This window comes from Telmatherina bonti (assembly GCF_933228915.1).
Source record: "Telmatherina bonti genome assembly, chromosome: 14".
NCBI lineage: Eukaryota > Metazoa > Chordata > Actinopteri > Atheriniformes > Telmatherinidae > Telmatherina > Telmatherina bonti.
The window spans coordinates 20,616,285-20,635,609 of NC_136612.1; the positions used below are offsets into that span (position 1 = coordinate 20,616,285).

The following is a 19,325-nucleotide window of genomic DNA, read 5'->3' on the forward strand; positions in this document are numbered from 1 at the left end:
GTACTGTGTATATAGATAAAAAAAAGAGTAATCCAGATGTGTTTTGATAATAAAATACTTTTCATGTTCATTGAAATCAGACTTAATTGTCAAATAACATTACCGAGCATCCATGAAGTTAATTTTATTGTCGTCAAGCAGCAAACAAATGGCACATGACATAACATAACATTCACATAACTCTCCATACAACAAACAGTGTGTACATTACATTACACAAAATGAACAGTAAACACAAACATATGTACATCGGTGTGGTAATGAGGGCTTCCACACATGGAGCCCACAGTGGTTTCAAAGTATTCATAAAGACCCCTTTACTTTTCCCCCACCACAAAACCCTCTGTATGCTTCCATGATGAAACAAAAGCTTGTTTTGAGAAATTTTAGCTGAATTGTTTTGGGTCAAACTGTTACAAAAGTGTTTCCCTTTTCTGTTACTTAAAGCATTAATTCATTTTCTCAACTGCTTAATAGTCCACTGAAGGGTCACGGAGAAGTTTTTCTATCTGTATTAATTGTTCAGTGTTCAGAGCTTTATGGATGTGGTTGAGAAACTGCAGTAGGACGTTTTGTTTTTTTTGTTTTTTTTTTTTAGCTTCAGATCTCTTAAAGAAGCAGCTGCATCAAGAACTGAAGCCGGTTGTCTTTAACCAAAACTAAACCACCTGTCGACAGACCTGAGGATGACCACTCAGATGCTCATCATCCTGCTTGATGGAGCATTAGTGTTGTCGTAGATCCCAGTTTAGGGATAGATAGATGGATTTATGAAAAAAATATCACAGCTTCACTCTGGAAATTTATCTTCCCGTTGACACAATTAAGCTCTGAAATAAGATAAAAAAAATTCTAAATTTCCCACTAATGGGACAATACATATAAAATACAGGAAAAAAAAAACAAACCCCAAATGTTCACTGGCAAAAACCTGACTGCAACGCTGACAATTTGGCTGAGTCATTTTTTATAAAGAAGTAAAAGCTAAAAGCAATCAGACAAATCCAGTGTTGGACCCAAGTCATTATGGCTCATCTGCAGTTAAAAAAATCACTTACAGTGTAAGAGGGCTGCTTTACCAACAATACTGCCAACTAACCTAGCACATGGCCACATCAGCTAGTTAAACTGTAAAGCAATTCAGTCAATGTAAAAAATACTGACGAGTAAAAGAAATCGGCTCATTATTTATGAAGCAATGATATGTGACTGAAATCTTCATATGAACATCAGTCCAGATCTTCACAACTCTGGATATATTCAAGTATTACTTGCAGGCTGTGTAAACATTGAGCCACAGGAATAAATAAAAGCAGATCTACTGGCTCTGGGGCTTCAGAGTTATCATCTTTGAAAATATTTGTTCTGCTGAAGTGCATCATTTAACAGTTTTAATACAGTGACTCCTTATAATACATTCAAATGTTTTGGACTCATCTTAAGGACAAAATAATGGGAATATATTAGCTCAAATATCCTGCAGGCACCCAGGCCATATGCAGTATGCAATCTGCATTAGAGTACAAGCACTGTGTCAATAAAACCTCGTAAGTGTTTTCCTGTTTACCTCTCAGTGCCAGTAATGATGGTTAAAAAAATGAAGTGCTGTATGGAATGTAAAGCTTGAAGGTAGGGAGCAGCTGAACAACCCCCTCTTCCTCTCCCCTCTCTCTGGGATGGATGTGAACACATGCACACACACCCCTTCATAGAGTAAACGCTGGCTTGTCCCTGCTGAGTGGTGGTAGGCCTCAACACTGCTATAGATGACCCCATGTCTCTGGCAGGGGGAAATGGTCTACCTCTCCTACCTCTTTGCACAGACACTCCCCCAGTGTGAAGGCCAGCTTGTAGCGCAGTCGCACCTTTTCCTGTAAAGACACGTACATCTCAGCACCCAACAGTTTTATCCTCTCTATGGTAACGCTTGTGTTATTTACGATATCGCCTACCTTTGATGGATTGGCCAACAGCATGATTTGCGTAATGGAGGCAGGAGGTAGGATGGGGTTAAATGGGGCCAGTTCTGTTCCTGATGGAGGCTGCAGCTTCACCTTCATTGACTAGTGGTGGATGACAGAAAAAAAAAGGTGAACGCTGTATATTTCTGTACTTGTTTAAGTACAGGTTAACATGTTTTTCAACATATTTGTACACTATGGAGGATTATTGACGAGCAATTCTGCAGAGAAAAAGTGGTTCCGGTGACTTAAACACGTCAGCAGGCTCATGGATAAATGCTTCAAGGACAGATGAGGCCAAGTCTGAACTTATTTGTTTCAAGGAAAAGAAAAAAAAAAACTATAAAAAATACTCCTAAGATAAGAAGTTTTACTCATCTACATTAAATGGTAAATGCAGCATCATGGTATGGGCCTGCTGTGCACCCTCTTTGACACATGAATTTTGAACCTGTGAATTCTCATTTAGGTAATCTGTCTGTCATATGATTATAATGAGAGAAGAGGTTATACAGAAAGACAATGGATCTAAGCACACAAGCCGTTCCACCAAAGAATGCTTATCAAGCAATGACCTGTCCTAACGTAGGCCCTGACCTTGCAGTAAACATGTGGAAGAATCTACAGTGAGCAATACAGGTGATTAAACTTCACATCTTAGCATTTAAATCAGAACCATATTCGGAAATGTGAGGGAATTCTTTAGAGTAGATTTGAAGGGCTGAATTAGAGTGACTAGAAACATTTAGATCCAACATTTAGAATGAAATAAACTTCTGAATGAATTAATGAATGAAAACCATTTACTGTTGCATAAAGGGGACCACACTACATAGTGAAACCACAAGTGGACATACTTCTTGTCACTCATATATATATATAATACTGAATGATTTTTTTTTTTAAATAAAAGACCGACTATAGCATTTTTGCCTCATTTCTGTTAGTGAACTCCCTTAATCTGTTTCCATGGAATTATTTTAGAAGTATACATGTAAAATATGTAAATTTCTGATACACTCATAATAACTTCAAGGTAGAACTGAGATTAAATGAAGCATGACAATGAAAATCACAGAAATGAATCTGGTATTTTGTTGTTTAGCAGCAACATCTATAAGCCTCAGAACTATGCACTGAGCCATGTTTAATATAAATGTTTCTTTTAGGATAAAATATTGTATTCAAATGATGAATTATTGAATATGTGCAATAAACTGCCAGAATTATTGAGGAACAACAAACTGGAACATTTTATCTACACAAGGTGATGTTTACAGTGAGTGTAAAACCGGGGACATGTAAAAGATGTGAAACTGCCTCTACCTTGGGCACGGCGGCTTGCAGGAGGACGTTGTGAACAGGCAGGGGTGCTGTGTTGAGCATTGACACCACAATTACCAAAACGTCAGGCCTTCCAGGGGGACAGTCAGAAGCAAAGTTGAAGAGCACACGAACGCCATCCTTATCATAGGCAGTCACAGGTAAAACCTTACCTGAAGGCAGACAGGATATGGATCATATTGTATCAGACATACAAACAACCTACTGAACAACACTTATTTAACTGAGCCCCCTCTAGGTTGTTCTTACTGGGTCTGATGACCTCCAGAGGGACATGCACGTTGCTAAGGGAAAGGTCTGTGCCTCTGGTGGGACTGCCTTGGAGGGGAGGGTGGCAAGGAGACAGAGAACGAAATAGTGGGCTGCCTGGAGCTGTGTCCAGACTTGGAGCCTTGGAAAAGGACATGGCAGGAGAGCCGGGCATTTTGCTATGGAGAAGTGAGGCTGCAGTGGAGGGAGAGCCCTGCTGTGTTATGAGAGGAGGTGCTGCTGCTGCTGCTGCTGTTGTTGGTGGTGGTGGGATCCCAAAGCTGCTCCCTCGGGTCACCTTCTGGCTGGACAATCTGAAGAATCACATGATGCAGATTTCTTTAAGAATTCCCATTTCTGTCAAATTTATTTAAACAAGCACTCAAGTCTGTATTTATTTTAACATAAGAAATCTCTGAGCTTATAATGTTTTTATACTTCTGCTGGTCTGGAAAGCCCATCATGGCTAGATCCTGCAGGCTCTGCAGACTGTGTGAGGGAGCTGCTTCAACTGGGGGCACCGTTGGACCAAAACAAGCAACACTGCTGAACACATCCATGCTAGCTGCTGGGGCCTGCGGAGGACAAACAGGGATCATTTACACTTCATTGTTACATGTTGACCAACATTCTGGATGTAATTATGTCACATCTACCTGCAAAGAAGTCCACTGACCAGAGATTTCCTCCAGTTTGGGTTTTGTTTGGCAGCTTGTTGAGGTAGGAGGGTCATTTAGTCCTTAAAACAAAATTGAAACCATTTGTATCAAAGAAAATATATTCAAAGCTGCAGATCAATATTTTGAGAAATCAGATTTTTGAAGAAGAAAGATGAAGAAGCTGACATCATCTATCTGCACAATGCACCCAGCTACTACCTGGATTATCTTAAAGACTGCAAGAGGAGGGCTATTTCAGTCTACACTCAGGGAGCAGTTGCCAAGCAACTGCTGAACATGCTTTTAGCGGCTGACCAGCTGACAAATGTGACTCATCTGAATAAATAACATTTCTGAAAGAGTCGGGCCTTTTCTCTAACTTCAAAAGCCAAAATAAGGACAATCTACCAAGAGACAGCAGCTCATCATCAAGTAAAGAGAGCGAAGCAGCCGTCTTGTTCTGGGAGGGGCCACTTGGACTCCTGTTTTGGTGTTTTGGTGGAGGAGGCAACACAGGGATGGGGGATGCCAGGGGGTCTTTGGAAACAGGAAGTGTGGACTGAGAAGGAGGAGGAGCAGGGTGAGGAGCGCTGGGAATGTCAAGGCCGCTGAGGTCAATCAGTGTGTCTGTTGTCTCTGCTGAATGAAAAAAAAACAAACCAAACAAACAAAAGATAGCACTGATCAAATTGATCAAAAGTAGGAGGATTAAAAAATATATAAAAAAACTTTTTCCAAAGTAATCTCACTTTGATCAAATGAAGATTGAGGTCCTTCGTTGTCATTGTTGGTTTGCTGCCCCTCAACAATCTTCCTATACGAGCTGATGACCCTGGACAGATCATCGCTGGCCTGGAGGATGTCACCTGAAGAGTCAAAGGAAAGTAGTCACAGATTGTACATAATAACAATAAAAGAAGACCGGACACCTACAGACAAAACAGCAAACCTAAGCTGGTGTCATTGTCCTCTGTCTCAGTGGCCATCCTGAATGCAAAGCGCCTTAACTTGTCACAGCGCTCATACAGCTCCTGAAAGGAGAGAAGGCAGCGGTGATGTACAGGTAAACACTGCTGCATGTTAAACACAGATATTACATGCAAACATGGAAGTTAAATGACAGAAAAGATAAATTCACAATACCTAACTAATTCATAGAAGTTTACGCTCTTATTTTATTATTGTTATGCAACAGGTTATAATCATTAATGTTGCCCTGGGATACTGTTTTTATTTTTAAGTCTTTGCTGGAACCAAGCAGGATAGATCACTACTGTCAATCTTACTCATCCATGATTCAACACAATAATTTCTGATTTAAACACACTGTAGTCAAAAGATTATGACCTCCAATATACTCTCAATATACTCTCATTTTGTCTTTACACTGTCTCAAAGTTTTCCAAAACAGGGTCACAGATAAAAGTTTGTCATGTTTTTTTTTTACGTGTCTTTGTGGAGGTATACACACCTTAATGATCTCCTTGTCTGACTCACTGGAAGTGTCTTTATTGTAGTGGGATAACATCTCAGTAAGCAACTTGACGTTAATGTTCACCTCCTCCAAAGTGTTTGTTCGCTTTGTAACCTTCTGCACCCGCATCTCATCCTGAAACGTGACAACATTCATGTCAGAAATGCTGGGGGAGTGTGTGTGAAATGCAACGTGCAGTAAGAATTCTCTGCCTCGTCTCACCTCTTTTACCATGTTTTTGATCAGTCTATTGGCCTCCTGAAGGTCTTCTGGATTTTTACTTCTGAGAAGCTCAGCGAGCAGCTACAGTTGCAGACACACAATGAAACATCAACATCTCCTTGCTCAGGGGTGTCCAAAGTCGGTCCTCGAGGGTTGCTTTCCTGTATGTGTTCAATGTATCCCTCTTCCAACACACCTGGCTTCCATTAAATGGATCCAACAACCAATGAAGTTCTGCACAATGAGTGATTAGTTCAAAACTGGCGTGTTAAAAAGAGTGTACATAAAAAAACCTGCATGAATGTGGCCCTCGAGGACCGAAGCTGGATACTCCTAGACTAGCATGAGAGAAGTAGAAAAACAGTCAGCGAATAATCATGACTGCCAAAGAGAGTGGAAACATCATGAAGTCGGACGGCAGCTGCAATTCCTTTGCACGAGTTGCTTCAGAAATTAAACAGCCAAATTTTTTTTTGTTTTCCTTCCGTTTCTCACCTTTCCCATGTCTTCATTGTCAAACACCGGATGTTTAGGTCGCGTTGGAGGAGAATGAATCAGAGTCATTTCCACTGGTAGCTCCGGGTCGTGTGTGACAAGACCTGGAAAAGACAGCTTGGATCAATAAGCTTCTGTTACAGCATATTTTCATTGTCATCATATTGATCATACAATATTATTTAGCCATAGATCAACCACCACATCCACCTTGTACCCTCAGTGCATGGTAGGCTTCTTTGATCTTGGTTATATTGGGAAAGGCAACTGTCCAGCTGTATAGCAGTTCTATAATCTTCTTCTTCACCTTCTCAGGCGTGCTTTTGCCCACATACTGAAGACATAGAGCGGTTTAAAACAGGCTTGACGATCATTTGCCATCACTGTTTACCATTATAAAAGCTTAACTCACCAGCGGAGACACAAGTTTTACCAGCTCATTTAAAAACCGATACCTTCCGACCTCATTGTGAAACCTCCTCCCACAGTTCTTCATACATGCCTCTAACACCTGAAAATAAATATCTGTGTGAGCAGTTGGTTTTAGGTTTAGAGGGGAAAAAAAAAACTTATTACTTACTGTCAGAGCCTGAAGCGCCTCCCATTCTTGTGAGTAGTAAATTTTCCTCACAAGCAGATTTACCGCTGTCTGAGGGCTGAAAAGGAGAGAAAAAATCCTAACGACAAACTTTACAACGGTTGATATAGATTTTTAATAAAGTGCATTTCACATACCCCTCTAATTCCTTGTTTACTTGATCACAGAAGCCGATGATGTACTCCCAGTCCTCCTGTCTGTTTGCTGGATGGGTGGCTTTACCTATCAGAGGAATACACAAACCAAGCAGGTGTGTTTGAGGAATATTTGTGATTTACAGTAACACTTATGTCATGCAAAGTAAAAGTAAAGTTAAAATTTACTCTAAATATTAGAATAAAAAAAGTTATTCTTCTTAAAAGTACACAACCAGACATACTCAGCTATAATCTGTCCAAAGCACTCTGAGGGCAAATAAGAGTTGGTTTCTGAACCAGCCACACAAATATAAACACCAGTATGTGTGAGAAACCTTTGTAGTGTTTAAGTTGTGATAAATTAGTTTTTTTTTGTTGATAAAGGAGAAAAAAGCAGCTTCAAAACAAACTTTCAGTAAATTTTATTCTGTTGCACTTGCCCTCATCTTTGCAACTGAACTTTTAGGTGTTGAATATTCATATTGATATTTAATAACCAGCTCTTGTAATTTCTGTTCTGTGCAATAATCTCTTCTAAAATGTTTTAGTAGTTAGCAAAAGGAACTGACAGATAGTTCCTGCAATTGTAATTTCAGCAAAAATCGCATATTATAGTTTGAAATAAAGCTTAAATTGTTACTAATCTCCAGTATTCATTCAATGGGACAACTCGTGTCTTTTAGTCCCTATTTCGTCTGCAATTGCAAGGATAGCAAACTGTTTTTGGTTGGCTTACATGCATATATTATATATACACTGCTCAAAAAAAAATAAAGGGAACACCTAAACAACACAATGTAACTCCAAGTCAACCACACTTCTGTGAAATCGAACTGTCCAGTTAGGAAGCAACACTGATTGACGTTCTGCTGCCTGCAACATCCTCCAGGTTTTGGCAGTGGGTCCGTAATGGTGTGGGGTGGCATTTCTTTGGAGGGCTGCACAGCCCTCCATGTGCTCGCCAGAGGTAGCCTGACAGCCATCAGGTACCGAGATGAGATCCTCAGACCCCTTGTGGGACCATATGCTGGTGCGGTTGGCCCTGGGTTCCTCCTAATGCAAGACAATGCTAAACCTCATCTGGCAGGAGTGTGTCAGCAGTTCCTGCAACACGAAGGCCTTGATGTTATGGACTGGCCCACCCGTTCCCCAGACCTGAATCCAACTGAACACATCTGGGACATCATGTCTGGCTCCATCCACCAACGCCAAGTTGCACCACAAACTGTCCCAGAGTTGGCAGGTGCTTTAGTCCAGGTCCGGGAAGAGATCCCTCAGGAGAACATCAGCAACATCAAAGTTGGATCAGCCTGTAGTGTGTTTCTCCACTTTAATTTTGAGTATAACTCCAAATCCAGACCTCCATGGGTTGATACATTTGATTTTCATTGATAATTTTTGTGTGACTTTGTTGTCAGCACATTCAACTATGGAAAGAACGAAGTATTTAATAAAAATATCATCAAATTCATTCAGATCTACAACGTGTAACTTTAGTTTTCCCTTTATTTATTAATTTTTTTTTAGCAGTTTCTCTCTCTCACTCTCATATATATGTATGTATGTATGTACATATATGTATATATATATATATATATATGTATATATATATATATATATATATATATATATATATATATATATATATATATTTATATTTTAAAACAATTTCACATATAAGTACGCGATATTGTGCATATATATATATATATATATATATATATATATATATATATATATATATATATATATATATGCACAATATCGCGTACTTATATGTGAAATTGTTTTAAAATATCCCGTAGTCCCATAATAATAGCCAAAACCTAACTTCCAATCCTAAAATCCTGCTATCAAGAATAGTCATATCCATAACTATTTATAACTTTTATTGTAACAGATAATCTATGTGAAGTATAAATTGCATTAAGTCGTTTATATTTGTGAAAATCGCCGTGTGCTGTATAATGTCATAACAAAGAGAAGAGCCTCCTGTCTCTTTACAATCACTGCGAACACAGCTGTCATTGATAACAGTGCTGCTGACACACCTCTCCACCCAGCCTGCTAATAATTAATGCGGACACACAGCTTGGATTTCTGCAGGCTGACAAACCAATACAATTCGACCGTCCGCCTGCTGGCTGCTTCTGCACTGGCGTATCCTTTGTCGAATCAAACTGAACAATCTATCTCCCTAATTATGTGAATTATTCATTTCATAACCGGATTAGCGACTCACCGAGCCAAGATTCAAGCGTCTCCCCTTCCTGGTACGCCATAGCACTAAAGTATGGCGCGCCAAATGTGCCATATCGCCAAAAATTTACACAACTTCACGCTGCTTTCGTGTTATTTGTACCTAAATTATCTTTAAAATTTTCTTGCATTACAAATGTGCCCTTGATTATGCAGGTCTTTTTCAGTTCCAAGGATGCTAAAACATACTTGCTAATGTTACTACTGAGTTGGACTTGGAAGTGCATACTTCTGAGCACAGAGGACCATACACTCAAGGGCTCAAAGGGCCCGACACATGGGGGGGGGGGGGGGGGGCAAACAACAGCAACAAGTGAATTACATCTTTACCTATGTGAAACCTAACTCATGAGATGTAACAAACAGCAGTGATAATGTCAGTGCAGTGCATCACATTCTTGGATTACTTTTCTTCAAGAAATTTGATTATTTATGATGCTAGAGGGAATTTTGAAATTCGTCTCCCTCTGTTGTCCATAGACAAGGCGGTGATAAATGATTAGAACCCAAAATTGACAGAAATCTTACAGTTATCTGTACTGTATAAAAGGAAAAAGATGACCCTCAATTCGTCCTATTGATCAAAACAAAGAAACGGCCTATGAATGTAATTTTTTTGGCAGACATCAAGGCTAGTTGACATAAATTCAGGACCGACTTGATCAGTAAAAAACTCATTGTGGTTGTAATGCTGTGCAATAGCAATGTCTTATGTATAAAAGGAACTTGTCACTTAACTGGAGGAGGGCAAAGAATTTTTGCCTCATCATGCAAGTTTTGTAGAAAATGAGCAATGGTGTCCTCATATATTGAGCCCATTATTCTGTTTTGGAATAAAATACATACTTCATTATATTAAACCTAATGCTACAGAAAAACTTAAATTTGCACACCATCATTTCTTACAAACTAAAATTTCAATGTATAGTAATATTATGACTATATTATTATTATTATTATTATTATTATTATTATGATTAACAACAACAACAATAACAATAATAAAAATAAAAATAATAATAAAAAATAAAATAAAATAAAAACAACACAGGTTCCAATTCTCACCATGCTCATATGGCAAAAACTGCCTAGCACCTTGTAATGACATTATGTAAACAAAAGCGCAAAAATGGCACCACTGACGTTCCATACATAGACATTGCGTAATGTCAGTTGCAGGTGGATAAGCGTTTTACACAGTTGATTAAAATAAATAATCGCTATTTTAAAATAATGGTAATAATACATGTGGTCTGTTCTATTGGAAAAATGATCGGAAGAAAGGCTCAATTTTCAAACTAGGGTTTTTTTTTACCCCCTTAGGCATCATGAGGATCTACTAAACTGGGTCCTTCTAGTTTACGCTCACATTTTCAAGATGGCTGCTTCCATCTCAGGATTATTAAAACCTTGGACTCCAAGGTAATTGTTTTTATTTCACACATCAGAAGGGCGAGCTTTTGAATATTAAAATACAATTTCAATTTTCAGTGTGTTTATAGGTTAAAATACCTGTTGCGGTTATGTGTTTACTCCAGTGTAAGGGGAAAAAGATGAAGGCAGTGGTGGCAAAACTACACCGATTAGTTTTAAGGGGAAAAAATGCTACTTACAAAAATCATCGATATTTCTCAATAATACGCTTTAGAAATTCGAAAATGACAAAAATGTCGAACTCTCCTCCATTTTCAAAGTCTCAAGTTTGTTCTCAAATGTCCAGAGCGATTGTGTTCAGGCTGTGTCACTTTAATAATAAAAAAATTATGGGGGGGAAAAAAAAAAAAAGGTCTAAACTGTTACTTTTCAGCCACATTAAAATGTGTATTTTGGTTTCATAAAAATAACTGCAATCCTTTCGATTAATTATCTACCAATGACACCACATGCTTGATTAATTTTACACTATAACAACTGTAGTTTAAACACAGTGGCTAAAATAAACGTCTTCAGTTTAGTGAAGCTCAGACTCACTCAGTCTGCATGTTTTTAATTATTCACTTTTTTATATGGTGGACAATATGAGGTTTAATTGTGAAAACACTAATATATACATGCATATAAAAATCACATGTACTTATTTAGAGAAAAATCAGCAAATGCTACAAAGTCCTAACAATTCCAAATAGTGATAACCAGTGTGCAACAGCTTTTCTTTCATTCTCCACCAATTCTCTTATTAGGTCATTGTTTCAGTGATATTCTTACTCCAAACAAATCCAACTTAGTGAGATCTTCCCCTTATTTTGTTTTACATTTTGTCCACTGGATTCTGAACCCCACTGCTCATATCTTATTTTCTCTTGTGAAAGATGTGAACAGGAGAGTATTAAACCACATGACATGATCTTGCTTTTGATAATTAAAACTGATGTTGACTGAAAAGATCAGTGTAACAACTGCAGTTACTAATCATTGTTTGGTTGCAACTTAATAGTTTAAGATATTTGTTAAACAAGCATTAAATCTTTTTGGGTCAAAGTAGGGTCTCACACAGGATGGTGGAGACAGCGGCTCAAATCAAAGAAATGAGGTGAGGTGTTCGTTTTCTAATGTGTCCTTTATTGGCAGAGTGTTTCTGGTGAGATGGAGCAGATACAACCCTTACTATCTGGAGCCGGAGGTCAGGAAGGAGGTCTACAGCCAGCCAGAGTCAGAGCTGAGTGCTGAAGAGAAGGAGCAACAGCAGCTCAAAGCACTCCAGCCCATCAAAGCAGCAACCAGCGGAGTCACCAGCTCTGTGTTTTATGACCCAGTCGTCAGGTAGAATAAACACTTGTTACTGCAAAAGAATAGCTACTCCTTAGTCAAAAGTTATCTGTGGAAGCTCAAACCAGTAGGTAATTTTCACTTTTGCTTTTCAGTAAATTTATCAACATAATGATGAAAGATGGGAAAAAGGTTTTGGCTAGAGAGATCATGACCGAGGTACCCTACAATGACAAAAGGAAGCTTAAATCTTGTGAAGTATTTCTTGGATTAAATAAGCAACGCTCTGTTGTTGGTGGCTTTCATCTTTTTATTCCATCCAGACACTGGAGAACATTAAAAAGAAACAAGTGGAGAAATACCATAAAGCTCCAGAGGGGAAGAAACAAGAAATCGAGTGCAATCCCTATGCCATCTTTCACCAGGCCCTGGAGAACTGTAAGCCCATTGTCGGGCTGGCCAGCATACAGAAAGGTGGAAAGTTCTATCAGGTGAGTTATGAGATGAGGCACATGAAAACTCTGCAGATGGTTTACTGACAAGAAAGACAGTTTTTATTAAAGTCTTTTGGCAGCTGGAACAATTAAGAAAATTTTTTTTTTTAATTTACTTTTGCTACAAACATAAAGATGGCTTTTTTTTTCTTCTTTTTTTTCCTCCAACTGCGACTAGGTCCCCATTCCACTTTCAGACAACAGACGCCGCTTCCTCGCTATGAAATGGATGGTCACAGAATGCAGGGAAAACAAACACAGACGCACACACATGTATGAAAAGCTCTCCCAGGAAATTTTGGCTGCTTTTGAAAGGGAGGGCAACGTTATTAAGAAGAAACACGAGTTGCACAAGATGGCCGAAGCCAACAGAGCTTACGCCCACTACCGCTGGTGGTGAACAGAAGCCTCTCACGGACTCACAACGCCCATTGAAGCCGCTCTTCAGGTGGACATGATTACTCATGGTGCTGTTGTAAACGGCAAACAGAACTATTCCTGTGGAGAGACTTCACCGTTCTATGTAGAGGAGTAAAACATGTACAAGACCTGAGTATGGTTCACTCTTTTTGTACCGAGGAGATTGTTTAGTGTTCATTAAACTCTGCTTAATTGTGTTTGTTGTTAAGTCACAATGAATACAAACAACCTAAGAAAAAACAAATCAAGGATTTATTTGAGCAAAAACGTTATACATCTCAACTGTAGAAAAATGAAGTCAAAAACAATAAAATAGATAAACAGCAGTCAGGATTGTGGCCTGTTGAGTGAGTTTGAAAATAAATGCTGTATTTTTATTAATTTATTTTTTTTACATTCAGACTTCAACTGCATTGAGTCATGGACAAAAATTTAAAATAAATCTTTTTTTTTTCTTCTTTTTTCTTTTTTCTTAAAAAATAAAACTCCAATTTGGTTTAATATGGCGACAAGCACCAATACATTAAACTCTTCCAATGCTAGAAAAATGCACCAATAAGAAACTTCTGTTACTTTTGAGTATAGAAAACAAAATCTTGCTCTCAATACAATTAATTTAAATTAAAGGTGTTAAAGTCAAAACTGGTATCAAGCTTATATCTACTTCCACCTAGCAGGTGCAGATGGTAAATAATTACACTGTTTCAGAGATGTAAGTTTGCTACACAATGAAATTTCAGCCATCTTTGTGTCCGAGTGTGTTCCAAGGCACAGCTTTGGTTTGGTGACCTTAAAGCTGTCACTGAGCTATATATGAGTTCAGTTATAACAGTGTTGCTTAGTGCAGATGGAACCTGGATTTGTGTGAGAAAATACTTCCATTAACCTAACCTAAAAATATACAAAGCACCATATCTTAGATGTCATAGATTCTCAATCCTGGATAATGCTGTTAATGTCAGGTTGGTACTACAAGTTTGCTAAGAACTATGAATCTATATTAAAACCCTGGATGTGTAGGAAATGGTTTCATTATAGACTATAACCAGTCTTTTGGTCTTTTACTGAAAATGTAACAAAATAAATAAAGGAAATCCCTGAAAGAAAAAAAAAAAAAAAAAAAAGACTGTTGCTCCCATGACAAACCAACTTGCAACAAAAAAAAACCGTAACAGAAATCCTACAGCCAAACTGCATTTTGACTGCACTTCAAGCCTTTCAGAAAGTATTAAATCTTAACCAGAATATCTAAATGATTAAAACACTTCTCAACTTATTAAAACAATAAAAAAGTTGCAATGAACAAATCAGCTTTTATCTGACCGGAATGTTTTTAACTTTGTTAGATTTGGTAAACTAAGTGGAAATGTTCCAACAAGACAGGAATGTAAGAAACTTAAAAACACACCTTAAAGTTTTCTCTGGATTCAAACCATAAAAGAAACTTCTAATCAAAGTGTGTCTGGATGTGGCTAAACTTCGTTAACGGAAAGATTTCTGAACTATTGCACATCCCACATCCACCACATCTGTCATTCACAAACACAGGGAACTCTCCAGCAAAGTCAAAAGTCTGAACAGTTCTCGGACAAACATCTTCTCGAACCCTTCCTCTGATTACCTGAAAGATGTTTCTATCATGAAGCTGCTGGTTTTATAATCCGTGTTGAATAAGGAAAGGTTTCCAAGATGCTTGGAGTGTCTCATAATGATCGTCTCAGTCTGCAATTTCACTGTAGTAGTATTTGTGGGCAGTGCTGCTGAGCATCCAGCCTCCAGCCCTGAACTCCAGGATCTCCAGTAGCAGCAGACGTGCCATGGAGGTGAGACCCTCCTGGAGAAGGAAGCTGTCCCGCAGCAGGAAGAACAACTCATCCATCCGCTGGTTGTTCATCTTCTCCAGCTGCTCTCCGATGCGATGCAGCTGCACCACAAGGCAGTCCACCTGAAGAGCATTAAACAGAAGTCACACAGCACAATAACTTTCCCTCCTACACTGAGTTAGAAGAAAAAAAAATCTGATGCCATAAAAAAAAAAAAAAAGCTGAAAGATTAGGTCTAATGTAAAATATGTCACATATGAACAAATACATACCACCCAACTGGAAAAATGAAACACTTGACAAGATTCAGTATAAATGACAAAACATTTTTTTACCCCTGTATGCATTTGACAAGTTGATGTTAAGATAAAAAAAAAAAGATAAAGTCCTTTAAACTTTTGAGTATTTTATGGTAAAATGGGCAATAAATGGACTTTTAAATGCAGTAAGGTAAATGCCTCCATCATCTTGTATGTACCATTATGAATGAAAAAAAGACTTGCCACACAACACAATCCATATGGCTCTGGAAAAAGCCTGTATTAATATTAATGCGAGGAAAATTTCAAAAAGGACTTGTATTATTTCCTCATGAAAGAGCCACATTTATCAGCAACACATGAACTGATTTTTACCTCTTCTTCATTCATGAGAGCATCTGGTTTGGCCAGCCTCATCAGACAGTCATATACAGGATGGACCAGGGCCACCATCGGCATGTTGTTCACCTAATACACAGTGAAGATGTGAATCAGGGGTTTTCAACACCAAAACTCCCAGCAGGATCAGGTTTTCACTCCAGAGAAAATGTCGAAGTTGTAGATTTGCACCTTTAAAAACAAAATCATCACACATTTTCTGTACTGTTGAAAGTCTGCTTGAGGAAAAACAGCATCAAACACTGTTTTTGCACACTGAGGTGAGTTTGTTGTGTAGTTTATGTTGTGTATTTTTTCAGGAGGATATAGTAGTTCTTGACAAAATCTTCCATCTATGCAGTCAGGTGAATGATGCTTACTCCATTTAAATGCCAAATGTAGACAAGTTTACTCTTGACAAAGGCAGCAACTTGTAGATGGAGGATTCTAAATCAAACACGATGGAGGGCAAAAGATACTCGATCCACAACCTGGAGTACAGAGCTGAGGCATTTCAGATTGTCTTTATGTGGCACTTCATAGACATATTCAGCATTTCAACATTACTCAGGAGGAATTATGAAGGCTTTTACTCTTCCAGCCATGAGGATAGAAAGCACCTCAGCTGTGAGATTATACACTTGCTCAGCTTCAAGCTGATTCAGATACAAAGAAACATTTCTATGAGAATGTGTCCAAAAGATTTTTTTTTTGTTGTTGTTTCTGAAGTAAACATGCATTGGGTGCATTGTTGCACCCAAACGCAACTTAATTATTCAGCACCACATACTTGTCAGATATAGTTAAAAAATTACAACTTGGAACAGACCAAAGATTTGCAAACTGAATATGGCAGGGTTTAAAGGGGTACTATTATGGTATTTGGAGTTTTCTGAGCTTTCTACAGTGTTACAGTGTTGAATCCTCATCAGACATGTGAATGGCACGGTTTTTTATCACCTAAACGCATGTTTGAGTTTGAGTTCCAGCACGCTCTCCGTTCGGTTTCCATGGCGATGAAAAACCCGTCATTTTAGAGAGTTTTTTCTACTTCAAAATCCTTGTGACGTCCCGGGGGATAAGGTTCGGTGATTGGTTACCTTCTACTGGTTAACTAGGGGATGTACAAATACATCAGGCAGGTGGAAAACGTCGGATAAAGTTATTTCCAACGATGGCTGGCGAGTTTACCAAAGAGAGACATCCTGCTGCATTCCTTGCTGTGGGTTGCTGTTTTCCACTTCGTTTTCAGGGTCTGATTCAGGTTCCAACATGTAGGGCTGTATGCTATGTGTTGACATTGTATTATTTTTTTTATTTTTATTGAGTTCATATTAGCCTAATCCTTCTGTTTATGAGATGTTACAATGACGGCGAAAGCAGGTGCTGTGCGCGCTCCCGATGTAGCGTGGTGGGGGGAGGCGGGGCTTAATGCGGAAGAGTCTCAATCCACTCGTTTTGCCCGCAGGCTGATCTGACAGCCTACGGAGAGGGTCGGTCTGAAGTAAATAAAGCGATTTGTGACAATAACTCGATCAATCCCAGCCCTTCTGGTCTCAGAAATAAAAATAAATTAGCCTGAAATGCACATAATAGTTCCACTTTAAAGGACATATAAGTTATATAACTAAGTGTTTTAAGATAAAAGGTTGGTAACCACTAATACAAATGACTCAGAGTAAAATTAAAAAAAATATTTAGTAAATTAACCTGCTATAAGTCGGCTTTCTTGTTTTTGCAAAATGGAAAACCTGTGCTGCATGTACTGAAAAGAAACCTTGTTTCAGGTCTTTGTGTGTAATGTTTCAGGACATTCAGGACATAACGACTTTTAGTGAAGATAATATGCAACAGACCCATGCAGAGTCCTTCTGAAATCTTTACAGCTCTTGTTTTAAAATGTTAAAATAACCCGGCTTGGTTAAACTGTTTATTTATGTTAATATCAACAATTATTTCTTAAACCTTTAGTCTTAGATGGATGAGAGTAATGATAAGTGAATATTGAAACTGACATTATTTTCAGATTATTTGAAAAATAACAATATTTTGAAGGAAAAAGATTTTATTTGGGGGTCAAAAATTATTCCAGAGGACATTACAAGGGTAAGATGGTGGCATTTTAAATCTATTTTATGTAAAGTGTTCAACGTACAATCTTGAATAAATTAATTTGTTTGCTATTCTTTAACAGTATAACACAACTTAGTGATAAGATGGAACCATTTTTTAAGAACACCCAGAAAAAAGTTCAGGCCTTTTCTACTTTTTACCTTGAGGTAGTCAAAGATGTTGCAGATGAATGTGACGTAGCACACCCACTCCTGCAGCGAGCGTTCCCTCATCAATTCACGATCCTTGAACTCCTGTTGCAGTCGATTCAGCAAGTTCCTCCTGAACATGTTCCCACTGTTTTGCTTGGCCTCAGCCTGGACAAAGTGATCACACAAGTATGAACATAAAATATCAAAAGTAGCAAGAAGAAATTAACAGGAAATACTGTGATGTTGGTAAGTTTATTATAGATGGGTTAGCTTCTTGTTCCTATAACACAAAAAACCCGAAAGGCATAATAAGGTATGAAGACACGATTAGATGTAACATCATTCCCTTCTGGTCTTAGGTCAGACCTGCACAATGGTGTAGCAAATACGTCCAGCCTCTTTACTGAACATCTGATCCTTCAAAGACTGATCCACAATGACATTTGATACCTTCTCCAGGTTCACTGAACTTGGATCTGAAAGAAAGAAAGAAACTTGCTTTGAAAACATGCCAGTAGATGACAAAATGCTGATGTTAAAACTTGAAATATCAGAGAAACAGAGAAAAGTGCTAACCTTTCAAGGCCGTTTTTAGTAATATCTGTGTGTCCACGTCAAATGACTGGATCCTGTAGTCCTCTGTGGAGTTTTCCATTATAGATGACTGCGTGCAAATCGCGCCTGTAAGATGTCACATTGAAATGATCAGTCATTTTTACTGCACTTTTCAGCAGAACAAGACAATGTAATCCTTTTAAACACACTGAGGGAACATAATACATCGATGTTACAGACAGCACTGGGGCCAACAATATACGCAAAATCCTGTAGTCATCAGTCTGGCTGCTGCACACAATTCATTCACTGAGGGATAGGCTAACCATGGCTAACACAAGTCGACCAGCCACAGCCTAATACGTAAAACCAATATGTTTGATTACATAAACCCTACATCATATAAACGATGTAAATGTCAAATGTTAAATCCAAATGTTTTAGCCTTAAACTCTTTGCAAGTAGTACGCGAGCTAAAGTAAATTTAAAGTTACATGAAAAACTAGCTAAAACGATGTTTCATTTTGTCGCTTTGTTCATGGAAAAAGATGAACAAAAAGACAAATTGGTGAATAAACAACTAACATTTGCTAATCCATACACACTTTACTAGCTAGTGTGGTTCGGCTGTGTTGGACAACGCAGACTGGCTTGCGACAAACGTCAAGACAAGGGTTAGTTTTTTTTAAATTTTATTTTCAAATTATATTTACAGCTGTCCGCCAAAATAATAAAACCTTTAGAGTTTAATTAAGTCAAGCTAATAAAAGTACAGCTAAACTAACCCACGTTAAACATCAGCATATGTGATAAAAATGGACATATTTAATGCTTACCCCTGAAGCAAGGTAATCAGTTCTTCATCGGCACAACCTTCCTAAGAAGTATTCGCGTCGAGATAAGTCCCTGCCCGTCAACAACTACAACTAAATAACGTAGACACAACCCAAAGAAGTTTACATTACCCTTATTTCTGACTTAACTTCCTTATTCTCGAAACCAAAAGGCGCGTCCAACACTACGGTAC

At 38.2% G+C, this 19,325-nt stretch overlaps 3 protein-coding genes across 3 annotated transcripts; 1 reads left to right on the forward strand and 2 right to left on the reverse strand.

Moving 5' to 3' along the window:
- Positions 1-387: 387 nt before the first annotated feature.
- gga3b (golgi associated, gamma adaptin ear containing, ARF binding protein 3b) lies at positions 388-9,424 on the reverse strand. The gene is made up of 17 exons (XM_079253349.1): positions 9,382-9,424; positions 7,140-7,224; positions 6,985-7,060; positions 6,817-6,915; positions 6,615-6,738; positions 6,405-6,508; positions 5,910-5,990; positions 5,685-5,822; positions 5,163-5,244; positions 4,963-5,079; positions 4,622-4,852; positions 4,211-4,293; positions 3,993-4,129; positions 3,555-3,868; positions 3,288-3,457; positions 1,953-2,063; positions 388-1,871 (listed from the first exon to the last, which is right to left on the reverse strand). Exons 1-17 carry the CDS (start codon positions 9,419-9,421, stop codon positions 1,761-1,763), a joined length of 2,103 nt encoding a protein of 700 aa, XP_079109475.1. The 5' UTR covers positions 9,422-9,424; the 3' UTR covers positions 388-1,760.
- A 1,337-nt stretch (positions 9,425-10,761) lies between these two features.
- mrps7 (mitochondrial ribosomal protein S7) lies at positions 10,762-13,485 on the forward strand. Its single transcript, XM_079253296.1, has 5 exons — positions 10,762-10,820; positions 11,967-12,158; positions 12,260-12,323; positions 12,428-12,595; positions 12,777-13,485. Exons 1-5 carry the CDS (start codon positions 10,777-10,779, stop codon positions 12,996-12,998), a joined length of 690 nt encoding a protein of 229 aa, XP_079109422.1. The 5' UTR covers positions 10,762-10,776; the 3' UTR covers positions 12,999-13,485.
- Positions 13,486-14,428: 943 nt separating this feature from the next.
- On the reverse strand, positions 14,429-19,181 carry mif4gdb (MIF4G domain containing b). Its single transcript, XM_079253297.1, has 6 exons — positions 19,135-19,181; positions 18,320-18,424; positions 18,110-18,219; positions 17,753-17,908; positions 15,477-15,569; positions 14,429-14,963 (listed from the first exon to the last, which is right to left on the reverse strand). Exons 2-6 carry the CDS (start codon positions 18,396-18,398, stop codon positions 14,736-14,738), a joined length of 666 nt encoding a protein of 221 aa, XP_079109423.1. The 5' UTR covers positions 18,399-18,424; positions 19,135-19,181; the 3' UTR covers positions 14,429-14,735.
- Positions 19,182-19,325: the final 144 nt, after the last annotated feature.